The sequence below is a fragment of the Mugil cephalus genome, chromosome 18, assembly GCF_022458985.1.
Source record: "Mugil cephalus isolate CIBA_MC_2020 chromosome 18, CIBA_Mcephalus_1.1, whole genome shotgun sequence".
Lineage (NCBI taxonomy): Eukaryota > Metazoa > Chordata > Actinopteri > Mugiliformes > Mugilidae > Mugil > Mugil cephalus.
In genome coordinates this window covers 8631753-8649892 of record NC_061787.1, presented here as the reverse complement: position 1 = coordinate 8649892, position 18140 = coordinate 8631753, and the positions used below count along the sequence as shown (strand labels likewise).

Sequence of the window (18140 nt, the reverse complement as noted above, 5' to 3'; positions counted from 1 at the left end):
TCGCTGTAAAGTTCTGCTTCTAACCATGTGGGTCTATGGGGATTTATATGTCTGTGGGATTTGCCGCCTGGATACGTCACAGGAATAGACGCAGAGTGATGACGTAGTTTATTTTGAGTTTTTTTTCTTTTCTTTTCTTTTTTTTTTTTTTTTTTTTTTTTTAGCACGGAGCGGTTTGTCGTCGATGTAAACTGTCTTTTAACCAGTCAGAGCAGTTTTGATGCAAACGAGGGTGGAGGCTGGAGTAGTTGCCGTTGTCGCCGCCGCCGCCGTCAGCTGCACGAACTAGGATGTAGAGAGTCTGTAGCTTTTTTTTGTATTTTGCAATATGAAGAATGGAAGAAGACGATGTTACTATAAGAGAGCAGAATTTCCACAGCCAAGTTCGAGAGTACATCGTAAGTAGCGGCTAGTCGAGGCTAGCTGGCTAACAACGTCCTCTAATGCACGGTAGCCAGCGTTAGCTTCGCCTGCCAGTCTGACTCGGCGGAATTTATCAAACATAATTTTAGTGATGCACTGAAACATGTCAGCGTCCATACGTAATTGCGCTACAGGAAATTGTATTAAAATTTAAAAAAACAGCGAATTAACGCGCCAATTAACACGGTCTCCGCTAACGTTAGCTGTCAGGTTAGTTGATCACAATAGTATAAGTTCGCTAAGGTAGGAGATGTTTGAGCAGACTTTTAAACACGCCTGCTGCTAATAGCAAATATCTGGGACATCTAACATACTGTCTTAGCCCTCATACAATCAAGGAGACCTTATTATATGTCCACATTTTTAAAATATGTTATTGCTTCTTAGTGCAAGTGGTCAGTGCAAATCAGATATTAGTTTCAACTTTATTGTCATTAAGCAGGTACAAAGCAATGAAATGCAGTTTAGCATCTAACCAGACGTGCAATAAGTAGCAAGTGCATAAATAGTGTGGTATATAAGTGGTATGGTACATATTGTTTTTATGACATATGGACGATATTTACAGACGAAAACCTATATACAGATGAGACTTTACATACACGTGAGTGAGCAGAATATACACAGTGACTGACTAAGGTGCTATGAACATATACAGATGGATTTATGCGTTAAATGTAAGTATACTATAAGTAGAAACTATAACATAATTCACACTAGAGGAAATGGCAGATGATAAATTAGACAATACCACATAGAGATAAAGTGAGCAGTAAACAGTGCACAAATAATAAGCAGTAGCTACCTAATGTTACTAAATTAGTGCAATATTAAGTACATAGTGCTGTGCCTTTTGGTTATTTTCCACAAAGCCCTACGAGAAAATAAATCCAATGCTTTTTTTATTAGGTTATTCTGAATTGCAAATTATATGACGATTTAAGGGCTATTTTAAAAGGATGTTCTCCATTTGATATATGCAGGGGATCTAGTTGGTATCAGTAGTTGTTGTAATATTACACACTTGTAGGTTTATTAGCTACACCAGTGAAAACAAATGGATTCTAATATAAAAGTTCTGTACTAAATCTAAGCTTCATGATAGCTGATTCAGCATTTTGTTTAAAATAAACAAATATATTCAGTTGTGTTTTGGAGGCTGTGGCTTGAGGCACTGCTGAATTGGGTTGTATCTTAATTTGTGGGCAAGACTGAATAACAGAAAAACTTTTTAGTCCAATACACTTTAACTCAAGCTACATCCTCCAAAATGATCACGCAGTTGAATTACCACCATTCTCTGAAGGGGAATGAGCCCCAGACTCCCGCTGCTAGGATGCCAGTGTACCTAATGAACTGGCACGTTGTGGATTTAAGGAGCATTGCTCTTGTTTCGCAATTGTTTCCAGAGTTGCAACTTTATTTTTAGTGTCTTAAAATGTTCCATGGCCAGGCCTCCTGAAAACACACACACACAATATATAATATGAAGTTGTACCTTGAAAATTGAAATTGGTTGTGACTTTCCTTTTCCAGAAACAGTATTATCTGTGGCCTCTTGATGTCACCATAGCTACAGGGTAAAAGAAACAACTTAAGTGATAGGAGATTATGTGGAGTAGGTCTTGTTTATTATTCCTGACACACACATTTGAAATATAGAAACTATCAAATGTCTTCACAAGCTCAACACCCCAGCTTTTGCTTGCGCAGTGTGTCCCAGGCGGATCCCTCTGCGTGATGCTGTATCAGAGTATCGTTTCATGTTTATGCCGAGGCTTATGGATGGATTTCTACAGGGATATTATCTGTTGTTGTGTGTACTTGAAGTCACTCTGGGTCAAGTTTAAAGTTAGTGTGCATGACTCCGTGATAAAACGGTGTGATCTCTTTAGACCTGAAGTGTGGGAAATAGTTTCTTCCACTGTAAACAGTGACTGAGGGAAGAACAGAGAAAATCAGGTTAGTGTGAGTAATCAAGTTACAGTATAATGTGTCACGAATTACATTTACCCACAGCAAATCTGAACAAGGCTCTAACATCATTATCATGCTTTCACGTTTTTTTGTTTTTTTTTTTTGTTAACAAAAGATATATTGAGTTTCTATTGTCATTTATGTCACTATGTCTGCAACTGTTGCGCAGTAGAAATCATTTTTACATAATGAAATTATTATTCTTACCCTTAGGTGAAAGTGCTTTTCCGCTGTTTTATAGGCGTTCAAACACTACACTCAGTTCCTTCTATGCAAATGATGCAGTTAAAATCCCCAGATAATAATATACACTTTACGCTCTTCCCATGCATGAATGGTTGTCAGGCTGTTTTCTTAAACTTGCAGAGGGGAACTCATGTGTCTGATTCTCGATTAAGCACTAAAGTGCATGGAAACGGACTGATTATCTGTTTGCAGGAATATGCAAAAAAAAAAAATGTTCTTGTCCCACAACACCAGCTTGAGTTCATACATCACAAGAGTGTGATGGTGTTGTTAACTGTTGGAACTGTTGGAAACTAGTCATCAACCTGCTGTGTATTATTGAGGGAACCAGGCCAGTAGTGGCGGCGTCAAGTGCCTTAAACTATCCGCTATCTCCCCTAAGACTCTTTCCTAGTTTATCAGCTCTGTGCACATGATTCTGTGTTCTGGGTTTTGTCCGCCTTGAGCAATGGTCACCGCCAAGGTTGTATCCTGAAATATAATAGGCAAGCTTTCATTTGGAATGGGAACGACATGTTTTAATAAAACAGCATTTATCATATTACGGCGTATATTATTGGGAGAGGCGGCTCAGTTTGTCCGTCTGCTGTCTGGCTGTGTCATCTTATAATCCCAGCTCAGCCACTATCAGTCGAGCAGCGTTGACAGAAAGTGCTGAAGTGTCAGCTTCTAACATTAGTTACGTCCTAATCGCTGTCACAGTAGAAGAGCGGAATGTGGAATGTGATCTTTCTGTGAGGCCGTCCTGCATATTTTGAGGCTGTGGTTACCTAATTTCATACCTAATTGCTGTGACAACTTTGCATTGGCCTAATTAATGTCATCGGAAAAAGAACCGCGATGATGCATTTTCTCATTTTCCTCCCTGTAATCACGTAAACTGGTCATATTCAACAGATTCGCGGCCTTTAACTGTGCAGTAAAAACTGGGTTGACATCTATTTATTTTTCTTATCCTGCGTGATCTTTATAACCGACATAAACCACATTCATTATTTAAGGGCGACACTGTCAAACATTTACAGGCGCACATTGTACACAGCGTTATTACCAGAGCAAATTGACACGGCCCCAGTTTTCAGAGAGACCAGACATCCAAACGCTCAGATAATTAGAATTTAAACTTTTAGAGCTCAACTATTATTTGTTGAGACTATTTGACTAACGAAATAATTGTTTTACCCCAATTTGCAGTTTTTCTACTTTTAATATTGGTGTTGGGCTGAATATAAAGAGCAATTTAAGCTAATTGCCGTCATTATGTAGACGTCACAATCGAGGAATGAATTTCACAAATATTTGGTAGATAAATGCTTCAACTTCTGTACTTTTACTTGTGTAATGTACATAGGCCACCACTCAAACCTGTGACTGTTGGTCATGTGCGGAGACTGAGGTGTTAATATTCACACGTGTGTAATGTCCACAAGTGTAGTGTAAGTGTGTGTGTAATATTTAAGTATTTTAAAGCATTTTGCAGTATATTCTGATTGCACATCACATTTCCAGAAATATCTTTATTGATAGTAACATCCGATCTGTAAAAAAGTCATTATATCAAACCCGTTCCACAGTTTCCACAGTCTGATGTGGAGAATAAGGGAACCACACAAGTTTAAAATGCGGTCGTTCTTATTACTTCTGTTGTTGTTTCAGATTTGCTTCCTCCTGTTTGCGGTCCTCTACATCGTGTCCTACTGCATCATTACCAGATACAAGAGGAAGAGTGGTAAGTTATCAGTAATATGTGAACTCTCCCTACGTGGGAACAGAAGTCGAACAGACTGTTCATCGGTGTTAAAGCATCTGCAACACTGAGGCAGCAGCAGCAACGTGTCTATGGTGGAACCAATTTCACAGCAAACACTGTTGGTTATCTCTTTGTTTACGCCGAGTTTGCTCATGGCATCAGAGGCGTTTCACCGTGTTTAGACTGAAAGGAGGTCACGGCCAAGAAGGCTTTAGCTGTAGACTTAAGAGACCACACCCGAACAATATGCTACAGTCACCTCTTTATCAGTATGAGCTGTATCCACCCCAAATTGTTTTTAGGGATGTGGCAACAAGAATACAATCGGTCATTGTAAGACTATTAGGTTAACGCTGACATGACCTGTCTTGTAGAATGATAACAAAACAATTACATCTCAATCCGTCTGAGCTTTCTGTTTTCTGATAGAGCATCACAGCTGCAGCATGTAAACGTTGATACTATTAAAAACCCACCTGGAGTAAGGGAGCAAAACAAAGACACGTTATGTACTGCATCCCAAATATAGTTTGTCCAGGTCACACAGAGGTTTTCTATGTCTCATTTTAAAAGTAGACCTCTGGAAATCCCCTCTGTAGATTTACTGTGTTAAGTGAGGATGGGTATCGTTTAGGTTTATCTGATACTGGTGCCAAACCGATACTTTTAAAACGGTGCCGGTGCTTAAAGAATGGAAAACATTGTCAAACTTTGTCCAGAAATGGTGCATTTTGTGACATGCAAGTTGAATAGAGTATTAATTTAAATAACATAAATACAACTAAGAAATAGATTAACCAATATAAGATAAAATTCACAACAAACTGCCATAATTATGATAATAAAAACAGTGGTGTGGGGTCTGGCAGGTTAGCAAAAACAGGTTAAAAAAAAAAAAACACTATGCGTCGTCAGATGTTTAATCAAATATGAGGTGTTCCCTCCCTTGCACAATATCGCCTTCAAACACTTGTTGCAGGTTGCCACGTCTGCATCATTTGAGGTGAAGTGCAATCAAACTTTCGACAGTTTTTAGTTATTTTGAAGGTTCATTTCCATCCATGCAGGTGAAAAACTGACGTGACGTCACGTTAAAGCGTCAACACAGCAATAGAGCTCAGGGGATTTTAATTAAAATTCAGTGGGACCGAAGTGAAGCCCCAAAATCAGCCTGGTTACTCCCGTCAGAATCAGCACCGGTGCCATGATGGTACCGTGTATCAGTACCTATCCCAAGTGATGAGTCTAGATTATTCAAATCATGTCTCCACTTTTTTTTTTTTTAAGATTTTTATCCACGACACTCAAACATATTTTTGTTTGCAGTAGGAGAATTAGAGAGGAATATTGTTCATCATTGTCCGTCATTAGTTCAAAATGAATTATAGTGAGAATAGTGTTTGACGTATTGTAAAAGTTGACACTACATTACATGCATTCTTAATACTGGACATAGGTGCTGCGTGTGATTTAGACCCAGGGTGGTGTCTGTCTCAAGAGGTGGACTTCAGCACACACTTGCCCACTCAGAACGCCTCTGTTCATGCTACCTGCCCTGTTCATACAGTGGGGGAAATAAGTATTTGATCCCCTGCTGAATTTGTAAGTTTGCCCACTTCCATAGAAATGATCAGACTCTGGTTTTTATGGTTGTTTACTGGTTATGGGTATAGACAGAATATCAGTCGAAAATGCATAAAAAACACACAATCTAAAAGTTATAAATTGTTATGTATTTTATTAAGGGAAATAAGTATTTGATCCCCAAGCACAACACAAGTCAGTACTTTGTAGAGAAACCTTTGTTGGCAAGCACAGCGATGAGACGTTTCTTGTAGTTGGTCACCAGGTTTGCACACAGCGCAGGAGGGATTTTGGCCCATTCATCTTTACAGACAGTCTCTAAATCCTTCAAGTTTCTTGGCTGCCTCTTGGAAACTCGGAGCTTCAGCTCCCTCCACAGGTTTTCGATCGGGTTAAGGTCTGGAGACTGACTAGGCCACTCCATGACCTTAATATGCTTCTTCTTGAGCCACTCCTTTGTTGTCCTGGCAGTATGTTTTGGGTCATTGTCATGTTGGAAAACCCACCCACGAGGCATCTTCAGTGTTCTTGCTGAGGAAAGAAGGTTTTTGTCCAAGATGTTACAGTACATGGCTGCATTCATTGGCCCCATAATGCGGTGAAGTTGCCCTGTACCCTTTGCTGAAAAACAGCCCCAAAACATGATGTTTCCACCTCCATGCTTAACCGTGGGTATGGTGTTCTTTGGGTCATACTCACGTTTTTTCATCCTCCAAACACGGCGGGTCGAGTTAATGCCAAATAGCTCAACTTTGGTTTCGTCAGACCACAGCACTTTCTCCCAAGCCTTCTCTGAGTCATTTAGATGTTCACTGGCAAACTTAAGGCGGGCCTGTACATGTGCCTTCTTGAGCAGGGGACCTTGCGGGCACTGCAAGAGTTCAATCCATAACGGCGCAGTGTGTTGCCAACTGTTTTCTTGGTGACGGAGGTCCCAACTGCTTCCAGATCATTAACAAGCTCCTGCCGTGTTGTTTTAGGCTGCTCCCTCACCTTTCTCATCATCATCCTCACTCCATGAGGCGAGATTTTGCGGGGAGCTCCAGACCGAGGACAGTTGATGGTCCTTTTATGGGTCTTCCACTTGCGAATAATGGCACCAATAGTTGTCACCTTCTCACCAAGCCTTTTGCTGATGGTTTTGTAACCTATACAGCCTTGTGCAGGTCTACAATCTTGTCCCTGACATCTTTTGACAGCTCTTTGGTCTTGCCCATGGTGCTGTAGAAGTTGGAATGTAAGAAACTGATTCTTAGAGCAGGTGTGCTTTATATACATGACGAGTTAAGATCAGGAGTATTGGTAATTAGTTGACTGAGCACAGCTGTGTGCCACATGCGCACCAGCCAATCTGTAGGAGCCTGAATTCTAAGTGAATTGTTGGGGATCAAATACTTATTTCCCTTAATAAAATACATAACAATTTATAACTTTTAGATTGTTTGTTTTTTATGCATTTTCGACTGATATTCTGTCTATACCCATAACCAGTAAACAACCATAAAAACCAGAGTCTGATCATTTCTATGGAAGTGGGCAAACTTACAAATTCAGCAGGGGATCAAATACTTATTTCCCCCACTGTATGTGGCTCAGTTGGTCATTACATGGACTTTATACTTGGGAAGAGTCAGGGTGAAGTCCAGCTGACTGTGACTCTTACGTTCATACAGGGTACATGTACGCACGGCTCTCTGGGTATCGTCAAGGAAAGTCCAGATTCAAGGATTTTTATTTGTCATTCACAACCATACAGAAGCATGAGATGGAACGAAATTATGCACTCGGGTCTCGGACTGTTACCCATAGCAACTAAAATATATAGATACTAAGTAACTGTAATATAGACACTAGTAAACAGTACATAGATACTAGTAACAGTGACTAAACAAGATAAATAAAATGAAAATGTTACTAATCTTAACACGCTCCGCTCTGTATTTGCACAACACTCAATAATGCGTTTTGATATCGGCTCATGTGGATGGATGGTTGCATGGATTAGCATTAGCATTAGCATTGCACCTTGTAGCTGAAATGATCTTGTTTCCTTTGTAGACGACCATGAGGATGAAGATGCCGTCGTCAACAGAATATCGTGAGTGATGCTGATTTCATACCTTTTCATTCAATGTATTGTTCTAAATAAAAATTAGACTCAGAAAAAACACATAAACAGCAAAAAATACTCCTAGTTAGTTGAGAGGAAGTGGTCAAATGTAATGCAGAAAAAAGCCGTAAAAAATAGCATTGATGAGCTTTTTGCACTCACAGTCTCTAATCAGTTCATTGGTTAATGAAGAAAATAATCAGTAGTTAGAGCTCTGTTAGAACCAGTTACATGATCCACTAATTTACACTCTGAGCGTGTTACAGATAGTGTCATTAGCCGGAGCATTGACAGCAGGTATCACATGTCAGTCCATCTAGGATTACTTCACGTCACTCTCAGAGGATGACCGCTGCAGCCACGTTCATCCCGCCTGTGTACTTCCAGCACTCAAGGGTCCTGCACAATGAAAGAAAGCCTTTCAGATTAACAAGCTTCTTTAGTGACTTGACTTTGTGCCGACCCACTGAGCAGATGGCCGTTCCCCTGGGCCCAGTCTGGCCAGCCAGTGTCTCTGAGTCTCTACGAATCAGAGGCTGCAGAAAACAAAGCCGGGCTACGTCTTTTGTTCTAGGACGCAGGCAGAGATGGATAAAGTGCAGAGTAGAATGGACTGGAAGTAAATATTGTCAATGAACCTGCTGCTGTCAGTTTAATGCCTTTTAAGAGATCGCCGACTTGTCCTAACACTTGTGTGTGTGTGTGTGTGTGTGTGTGTTTGTCTGTCTCCTGTTTTGTGTACGTGTTTGTGTGTGTGATTCCATTTGCAGATTGTACTTGTGCACCTTCACCCTGGCAGTGTCGGGTGGTGCCGTCTTCCTGCTGCCTTTCTCAATCATTAGTAATGAGATCCTCCTCTCCTTCCCCAAAAACTATTACATTCAGTGGCTCAATGGCTCCCTCATTCACGGTCAGTAGTTCACACCGTTCACGCGTCTGTTTCTTTCAAAAACTAATTCTCTCTCCATTTCTTATCTTTGACTTTTGAGTAAGAAATATATCTGCTTTTCCAAGAAAGCAGACGTCTTCTAACATGTAGTGCTTTAATGACATTGATTAGAATTAAATCAATGGATGTTCCTATTGTTAACGTTCTGTGCAAATTGACTTGTTTGTTTACAAGTGCATTTATAGTATTTTCCTGTTTTGGTGCAGAGATTCACTAAAGGACATTATACAGTTACATGGCATCATGATATTAAAGTCATTATATGGTGTTAGTATGATTTTTAAAAGATATTTTGAGTATTGAAATAACACATGTGGTGTTGCAACTTTAATACGCATCAACTGATGCACCAAAACAACAACAGAAAACATCTGTGAGATGAGCTGTCATGTTTCAAGCATCCCCACATTTGTTTTTTGTATTACAGTCACGCACTGGCTGTCACCTCTGCTGACCTCACTAAAAAAATCTCAACAGTGCCACCTAGAGGACTGATAGAGCAATTGATTTGATTCTAGTATCCTAAATTTTTATAACACTGTATTTGCAACTTAAATAAATATATAAAAGACCTTATATAAAAGGTTTAGTACTCTGTATCCATGTAACCCTTCCATGTACCAATGCAAAGTGTCGACATACTAGTATCAATTGTTTTTCTTCCCCAGCCTACAATGGGGAATAACTACTTAATTTAACTATCACAGATTAATATCATTCAACCAGGACATGTCTGTGGATAAAACCCTTTGTCACACTTTATATAATATTGGTGTATATTGTTGACATTGATAAATAGTGATCACACTGATGGTTATTTTGGAAAAGCAGCTGAAATTAGGTTAATAAATATAACTAGATGGATTTGTATATTTTATCTAACAAATCAAGTAATCCTGTTATGATTATGCAAAAATCATACTTGGAGCAGAGATAAAGAAAAACTAAATATTTACTTTCTAGAAAGTAAATATAACTAATCTAGAAGCCAGTTTTTCGTTACTTTGACATTTTGTATTAAAATATTCTTTTTCTTCTTTAACCATTAAAGCATTTTACCAGTAAATCACCAGCTGCAACTGCAGTAAAATAGTTTGTTTTCACGAATAAAACCTCACTCATGTTAGATTTAAAAGTCAGTCTGGGTCATTTTTAGTGTCACCACGAATTAGATCCTGTTGAGTTTTTCCAACAGCCACCAGGTGGCAGTACAGTCCATGACTTGGATAACACAGTTAAAACCCTGTGTTGGTACCTCACCTCACAACCACTTTATATCATGTCTGATATATAAGATGAAGCCTATTTGTGGACCATACACCTGAACAGAGGGTCATATTTTTGCTGTGTAATATATTTGTTTGTACTTAAGTCCATGTGTTTGGTTTCTGCAGGTCTGTGGAACCTGGTGTCGCTGTTCTCCAACCTCTGCCTCTTTGTCCTGATGCCCTTTGCCTATTTCTTCCTGGAGTCGGAGGGATTTGCAGGGTCGAAAAAGGTACAGATCGTCAGCACATTTATTCCTTGTGTCGTTAAGAGGATTTATATGAATGATGGTGAAATGGTAACATGACCAATTACTACTGAATAACATTAAAAATTTGGAAGACAGCTTTTAACTAGAATTACCGAAATGAGGTCACTAACATATATTTTTTGCAATAATCTGCTTTGACATTTTATTACATTAGTATGAGGGGGAAACACACAATCTTTAATCTCGCTACCATGCAAGATGTTTCTTCTGAACAACCAAAGCAGCAGCAGGTGCCTTCTCCTTGCCCTCTGCCTGACTCACGCCACCGACCGTAACTGCCACCGCGGAAAGCTCATTAACCATGTCTGAATCTGGTCTTCGCCCAGTGCCACATCCTGACAAACCCTTTCAATAAGGCCATGGGCTGCAAACGCTTCAACACTGCTGCATCGGCCCCTCTGATTTAAAGCCTGATTCCTTGTCACCCCCTCCCCAGCCCCCTAAAATAAAACTTCAAAAGGACAGGCTAATAATCGAGTTGTAAGGCTCAGCGAACTTCCTTGTTTAATTGATTACCCCCCCCCCCCCCCTCAAAAAAAAAAAGAGGCTGGGGGCTCGTGTTCCAAAAGTCCATAAAGTCGCAGCGACATGACAGCACAATAGAGCCTTGCAAAATGGAGGGGGAAAGATTTACTTTTAATACACCTCTATCCTGTGTCACAGTTTGAAACCTCTCTGGTTTATGTCCCTCCTGGCAAAGGCACATAAAAATTAGTCTGTACTGTAGTGTATAGCCAGTTCTTTTCTTCCCCGGGCCCACTAATTTGTTTCGGTTGGATTTCTTCTGCAGAGGGCAGGCCCTGATGTGTAGGAAGCAGGACGCGGGCCTCTTTCACATTTCTCCTTTTTGTTCTTTTTCATTTCGAGACTGTTTCTTGCTACGTAGCTTCAATAAATTTGCTCAGAGGAAGCACTGTTCAGTGTTGAGCTGCACTTCCACGTATATATACTGTGTGTTCGTGTGCGTGTGTGTGTGTGTGTGCACGCTAAGGAAGGAAAGGGGTGGAGGTGACACTCCTGCTGCACCCAAGAAAAGCTGGGCCGCCTGCGGAGTGAATCACACACCCCAACACAAGAAAGAATGTAAAACACAGATCCAAGTTTTTATAATGTGATATTATCCCTTTATCCAATAACAGCATTAGACCGCGATGTCATAAGGTTTTATGTGGCGTTTTAACCTCCCGGACTAATGTTATGGCACCGCGAGGTTCCTTCTGCGGAAATGAAGTGAATGATGAATTTCACTACTAACGCCGTAAGTCAGCCTTTTCATGTGGCCGTGTTTACTTTTGACGATGTACTAAAAGACGCCAACGGAATAAAGATGAAAATGTGGATGTTGTTTTTAAATGTTTTTTTTTTTCCTTTTTTTGTAGAGGCACTGCCACCCGAGTGATTAATAGTCTAACTAATTGTCCAAATTGTGGATGAATCCGTGTGACTTAGGGTCTTGATGTCAGATGTTATGATGTGGCTTTATTTGCTGCTGTAAAATGTCTCCCGCTTTACTGCCGTTTGCTCAAATCTTCACAGAAAAGCCACATCGCTGAGGCCTCTAACGGTTGTTGTGTAGTTGGTTTTTAGGTTCTGATCATATTTTATAGATCTCCGTACGGAGGTGCATGTATTTGTGCCATGTATTAGCGCTGCTCCTGCCAAATTCTGCTTGTAATTGTTGGTGTATAACACATACATGTCCTCTCTCGTGGGTTTTAAAGCCTAACGTAGCATTAATGCCACTGACTGGATTATAATTGTCTCCACACCACCAGTAGATGGCATTATAATGATGTCATCATTGAGATGATCGGCATGTCCTAACAGAGACGAGACATAAGCCTTTGTTCGGTCTGCTATTTATATCATAAATAGTGTTAATAATTAAGAACATCTTCTAAAAATGGTCAGATCAAAGTAAAAAAAACAAAAAAAACTTGACAGTGACAACTTTCTGGTCTATTTCTAGTGGAGTGCAGGAGCATTACCTTCAGATGTTTGTTTCCTTTTTAAATCTAAAAATGGCCGAGTTGAGTTTAGCACAACGTGCACGATTTCTAGGAAGCTTTGAAAAAAAAATGTTTCGGAGTATGCCTCGCAGTGAATAGTTCTTTCGCTCTTAGCAGCAGTATTGAAATGTGTTTGATCCCGAAACGAGTTGGAACGAGTCTGACCCCCCGACTGACCCAGCGAAGGGCCAACAGGTTTCATCTGGTAGTTAAAGAAACTCCTCATCAATCTCATCCTAAGCCCTAACCCGCCGATGATGAGAAGTGTGTTTATTGTGGAGGAGGAGGAGGAGGAGGAGGAGGAGAAGGGAAGAGAAAACGTCTCGCCGTGCAAAAACCCGTGTGGTGTTACTAAGATACTCCTCTTTGTTGGAGCTCCACAATAGGGGCCTGGATATTTATTTCAAATCTCCTGCACATGCAGACATTTTTCCCAGGCCTTCTTTCGGGGCAGGGCCAGCCGGGGAATATAAAGTGGTGTTTACATACCTTCCTTTAAGGTCACAATGTCTCCCTAAAGCTGCCTGTTACAACGCCCGTTACCATGGTGACATATTAGTTTGAGCTGGGAATTTTAAAAAGAACAAGTGAGATTTTCCCCTCCTCTCATGACTCAGTTTTTTTTTTTTTTTTAAACAAAGTGGAAAGTTGTGGAGCTGTTGTTGTTTTTTGTGGACTCGGTCACACCATTTAATTAGGTTTTTGCTTGTTAAAATCCAGAGTTTTGTCACTTATCATGTGAAGACTCATCAGTCTGTGATCGCTACAAGCTGTTGTCACTGTAGGACGGCAAATAAGACTTGGCAAAAGCGCCGAAGCTGCTTCCTTCATTTAAACTGGAATCTGATCGATAATGGAAACGCAATGGTCGCTCTCGGAGAGTCGACCTCGCTACAGCGATGCTACTTGATACCAATGATTTTCCATCCTCCGGTGTCATTTGGGGCTTTATTAAGGAGCCTTCAGAGTCTTTAGAAGTTCATTGTGCAGCTTTACAGGGGAGTGTCCCTCTCTTCTGCTTTCTGTCTTTGACACGGTCACTAGACTGCGGCTGACTGGATGAAGGATACGCTAATAAGGTCCCTGAGCATCTGGCATGTCTTTAGCAGAGAGGGCAGGCTTTTTTTTTTTTTTTTTCTGCTGGGGAGTGAAAAGGACCCTGCCCCCTTCCCTCGCCTATTACACTCTTGGCCCTGGTCGCACACGTCTCTGACAGTGAGCAGAAAGATCGTCTGTGGGATGATCTCTGCCACCACCTGCTGACCTGCTAAGGATTGATGACACCAGCTAGGAAGCTCTTGCGCCACCTCCTCTTTTCCCTTTTTTTTTTTTTACTTTTTTAATACAGCCACACAGACAAACACCGTCTCTAACACTCGTCCACCATTGCGTTCGGGCTTCCAGAGGTGATCTCTTTGCTGGATCCACCAGTCAAATCACTACATCAAAGACGGTGGCAGATTGTGCAGTAGTTTGTCTGCAGCAGTCGAAAAAGCTTGTGAACTGTTTCCAGGCGCTCTGTGGCTTCTTTGTGTAATTGGGTGGATTTGGAGGTTGATTTACTCGCCTGATGTGTGTGTGTGTGTGTGTGTGCACATGAGTTTGTGCATGTTTGTTTGCTGCTGCACATGAACCGGTTACTTCTCTCTCCGGCCACTCCAGGCGTTTCTTGGAAATCTCTCCAGCCTTGTACGAGCAAAAGCTCGAGTTAAGCAGCCCGTCGCTGGATGTCGGTGTGAGGATCGGGGGGATGCTGAATATTTCAGAGCTGCTATATTTAGAGGTAGTTACACATTTAGAATAGCAAGAATAGAAACTTTCAGCGGGCACTCTGGATGCCAAGGCACAGGTCTTTTTCTTTTTTCTTCTCTTCCTTCACCAGTTGACAGTCGTTGACCTGCAATGACGACTTTTCCTGCACTTGCACAACATTTTTTTGTTTTGCAATCAAGAACAAAGGTTTCGGTTTATCCCTTGTAGGAAGATGTAAAGACAACTTTCGAATGTCGTGCATTTAAATGGATCAATGAAACCAGTCGGGCCTTTCAGTGCAGCGTCCCTTGTTCAGTCGTATCACGTCTGACACAGTGGATCGGCCTTTCAGCGAGGCAGGAACCAAGGATGATAGTAAGGGAGGTGACAAGCATTGCCTTTGCCCTAAATGATCTGAATGGGTAATGATTTGAGCCTTATAAATGATTGAGAGGCCTATCTAAAGGGAATACACCTTCAGTATGGCATGGGCAGCTTGTTAAGGTGGACTGGTGCACTTGAGCGGACGCGTGTCCTGCCTGCGGGTCCTGCTCGTTCCGATTCGTCCTTAAGAGAGCGCGTGTGGGACAGGGCTGAAGTCCCTGAAAGCATTCCTCTCTCACCTCTCTTACCTCTGGGGAATGAGATGCGCTCAGACGTCGACTCCTCTCCTGCACCAGTCTTTCTCTGTTTTCCCTTCCCTTTATTTCTCTCACATCCTCGCCGCTCTCCTCCGTTCTCCCTCCCGCTGCGTAGACGACGCGAGATGGCAGATGCTTGATCGCAGCGTCCATCTAATGCACTCAAAAGTGTGTACAAAAGAGCACAAGGCAGTCAGCAGAATTCATTCCCCTTTAAGATATGTGGCAATATTTGTAGTGCGTAGAGTTTTGAATTTGTTGTTTGGGCATGGTATAATTTCTCTGACATTTAATGGGTTTACTCCATGCTGACTAAAGGTTATACACCATCTAATGCTACCTGTCAAGTGGCTGCAGTGTCCATCTCGGCCACACTGGGGCACTCCAGACCCTGCCCTCTTCCCTTCCTGTTATGCTAGAAAATTCTGTACTGAGGCATTTCCAGAATAAAGCTTTAAGAAGAGGGGAGAAGCGTTTGATTGCTCGGTAATAGCTAAAGGATGCTACGGGGGAGTTTTCATCAAGAACCATGAATGAAATCTGAGAATAAACTTTGACTGAGCAGGATAGTGATAATGTGTGGACAATAAACACATACAAATACTTACCTACAGCAGCACTGCAAAATATCTTAAAGGTGAGATGAAAGGTGTGAGAGATTTCGGCTTTAACGTTAACCCAGGTGGAAACGCAGAACCTGAAGGACAGGTGGTTTTCAAACAGCGTCGAGAAAACTCTGCTTCGGTTAATTTAATCCCAAAAATTAAACCCACTCCATAAAGTGCCTCCATGATTAACAGGGGTAACTTTCAAAGGGAGACCCCTTCATGTACCTGTTGGCGAATGCTGAACAGCAACCGCACGGCCATTATGTTAGCTGGTAACAAATTGCTCATGTGCACCCAATTTAAGCGGCGCTCCAAAAAAGCAGAGAGCCCTTGTTATCCCGTGCCTGGTAGCCGACCTACACGTGTACCAAAGCGCCTATCTATCTTACGGTGCTAGACAGCTCGGCTCTGACGGCGGAGGAGGGAGGTTGTGGAAAACTGTGTGAACAGGTAGGGGAGGACTTTATTAACCACTCAGAAGTTTGTGACCCGGAAAACCCAAATTACCCCAAAACCCTCTTGTCTGCACGGCCCGGGACGCGGCCGCGGTGCTAAGGGAGCTGCTAATCGGCCCCAGATGGGAGGTCTGCTCTTGATCGCAGACAGTAGCTGACCCAGCCAGGCTTCATGCTCCTTACAGCGCCCCCTCCTCCTCCTCCTCCACCTCCTCCTTTTTAATTTCACCTCTGCCACCATCAACCCCTGTTAGACCCGTTTTATAGACCGCAATATGTGTATGAGAGAGCTGTTTTACACAAGCATCTATGGGAGTGTTTATTTCACTTTCGTGTGCCGTGAGTGGAAATGATGGCCTTCACTACGAGAAAGGCCGGAGGTTTCTTGTAAAAAATCAATCTTGTCCTGCGTTTAAACGTTTGCTAAAAAATGTCGGGTGGATCACGTCGTAACCTCCTTATTATATTTAACTCTTTTTATTCTGTTTGATTTGAAATAATGAATGAGCGCTACATTGAAGTGCCGAGGCAATTTTAAGTTAAGTTTTTAAGTCAAACAACCATCACATTTAATATTCTATAAAAAAATAAATAAATTGCAGTCAATAACTGCCAGGAGTCTTGGACCCACAGACATCATCAGTTCCTCCTCGTCTTCCCTGGTGATGTTCTCTCAAGTCACCGCCGCAGCCATTCTTCATCTCTCCATGTTGTGGGACCTGTCCCACATTAGTCTCGTCTTCAGCGAATACATTTCATTAGGGTTGAGATCATGTAATTGCTTCTAGATGTCAAAGATATTCATCCCTCTCCACACTTAGAAGCTCTTTGGTTGTTTTGGCCTTACGTTTAGCATCATTAGGCTGCCAAACGACGAGATGCCGGCCAATGAGTTTTTATGCATTTGGCTGAAAACGAGCGCGCGGGGCTGCTACCGTGTCTACGCTTTCTGCATCATCATCATCGTCAGCAGGGAAATCATCAAGAAAAACTAGCGCTGGTGAAACCAACTACCTTTGGCATTTCTCTGACACATTTTATCATCCGGAGCATGTCTGACCTTTTTGTGCATGAGCTAACATTGCACCCACACTTGGCGATTGTCCACTTACTTTTGGACCCTTTCAGTTTTTGCACAGTGTTGATGTAAATCTATTCAAATTCAGCTTGGACTTTAAATAGAAATCCCTGTGCTTGTTGGGTTTATATATATTTTTTTGTGTGTGTGTGTGTTCTTTTGTTCATCAGGGCATTAGGGCTCGCATTTTGGAGACCTTTGTGATGCTCTTCTTGCTGGCATTACTTATTCTGGGTATTGTGTGGGTGGCGTCGGCCCTCATCGACAATGATGCAGCCAGTATGGAGTCGCTCTATGGTATGTTTTTTATTATTATATCCATCATTTGTGATTGTTCTTTGGTAAATACATCTACTTTTGTTTGAGTGTTGTGTTGGGGTATTAACCAGCTAGTTTGGCGTTTAAAATCATATGACATACTTAGTTTATTTAAACGTATTTGCAGTCAAAATGTAGCAAATTAATATTGTGTTTTGAGTAAAAAATGCTGAACCATACGTAAATGAGTGCATCTTTTTCTGTAGATCTGTGGGAGTTCTACCTACCGTACCTCTATTCCTGCATATCTCTGATGGGTGGACTGCTTTTACTCAGTAAGCAATTTAAATTCATCCCATATACAATGTGGCAGACATACAGTAGCTGTTGCCTTGGTTTGACACAAGCTCATCGTGCTGTTTTCTGTGTAGTGTGTACTCCTGTAGGACTGTCCAGGATGTTCACTGTCATGGGCCAGTTACTAGTGAAGCCAACCGTAAGTAATCAATCAATTAAGTATTTACATGGTTTGCAAACAACTTAGTCACTGGAAAAAAAATAAAAATGTTATTGAATAACCGTAATTCACATTTTATCAAACATCTCCTGAAGACCACACGCTTGAACTTTAACAGCGTCAGACTCGAAGCCACTTCTGCTCATGAAAGACGCCTCAGTCGGCCATTTAAATGCACGGCACAGGACTACAAATACATCACCAACTCATCCTCCCATCTGCCATCGCTCCAGTCCCACTTTGGGC

The 18140-nt window shown here is 41.5% G+C and overlaps 1 protein-coding gene across 1 annotated transcript in view; it reads left to right on the top strand.

The window, feature by feature from the left end:
- The first annotated feature begins 154 nt into the window (after positions 1-154).
- lmbr1 (limb development membrane protein 1) overlaps positions 155-18140 on the top strand; it is a 35398-nt gene continuing 17412 nt past the window's right edge. The window contains exons 1-8 of the mRNA XM_047568087.1: positions 155-398; positions 4303-4375; positions 8039-8078; positions 8861-9000; positions 10434-10537; positions 17290-17416; positions 17644-17712; positions 17809-17873. Of these exons, the coding sequence (XP_047424043.1) occupies positions 336-398; positions 4303-4375; positions 8039-8078; positions 8861-9000; positions 10434-10537; positions 17290-17416; positions 17644-17712; positions 17809-17873 (681 nt within the window). The 5' untranslated portion in view covers positions 155-335. The remainder of the gene's footprint in view (positions 399-4302; positions 4376-8038; positions 8079-8860; positions 9001-10433; positions 10538-17289; positions 17417-17643; positions 17713-17808; positions 17874-18140) is intronic.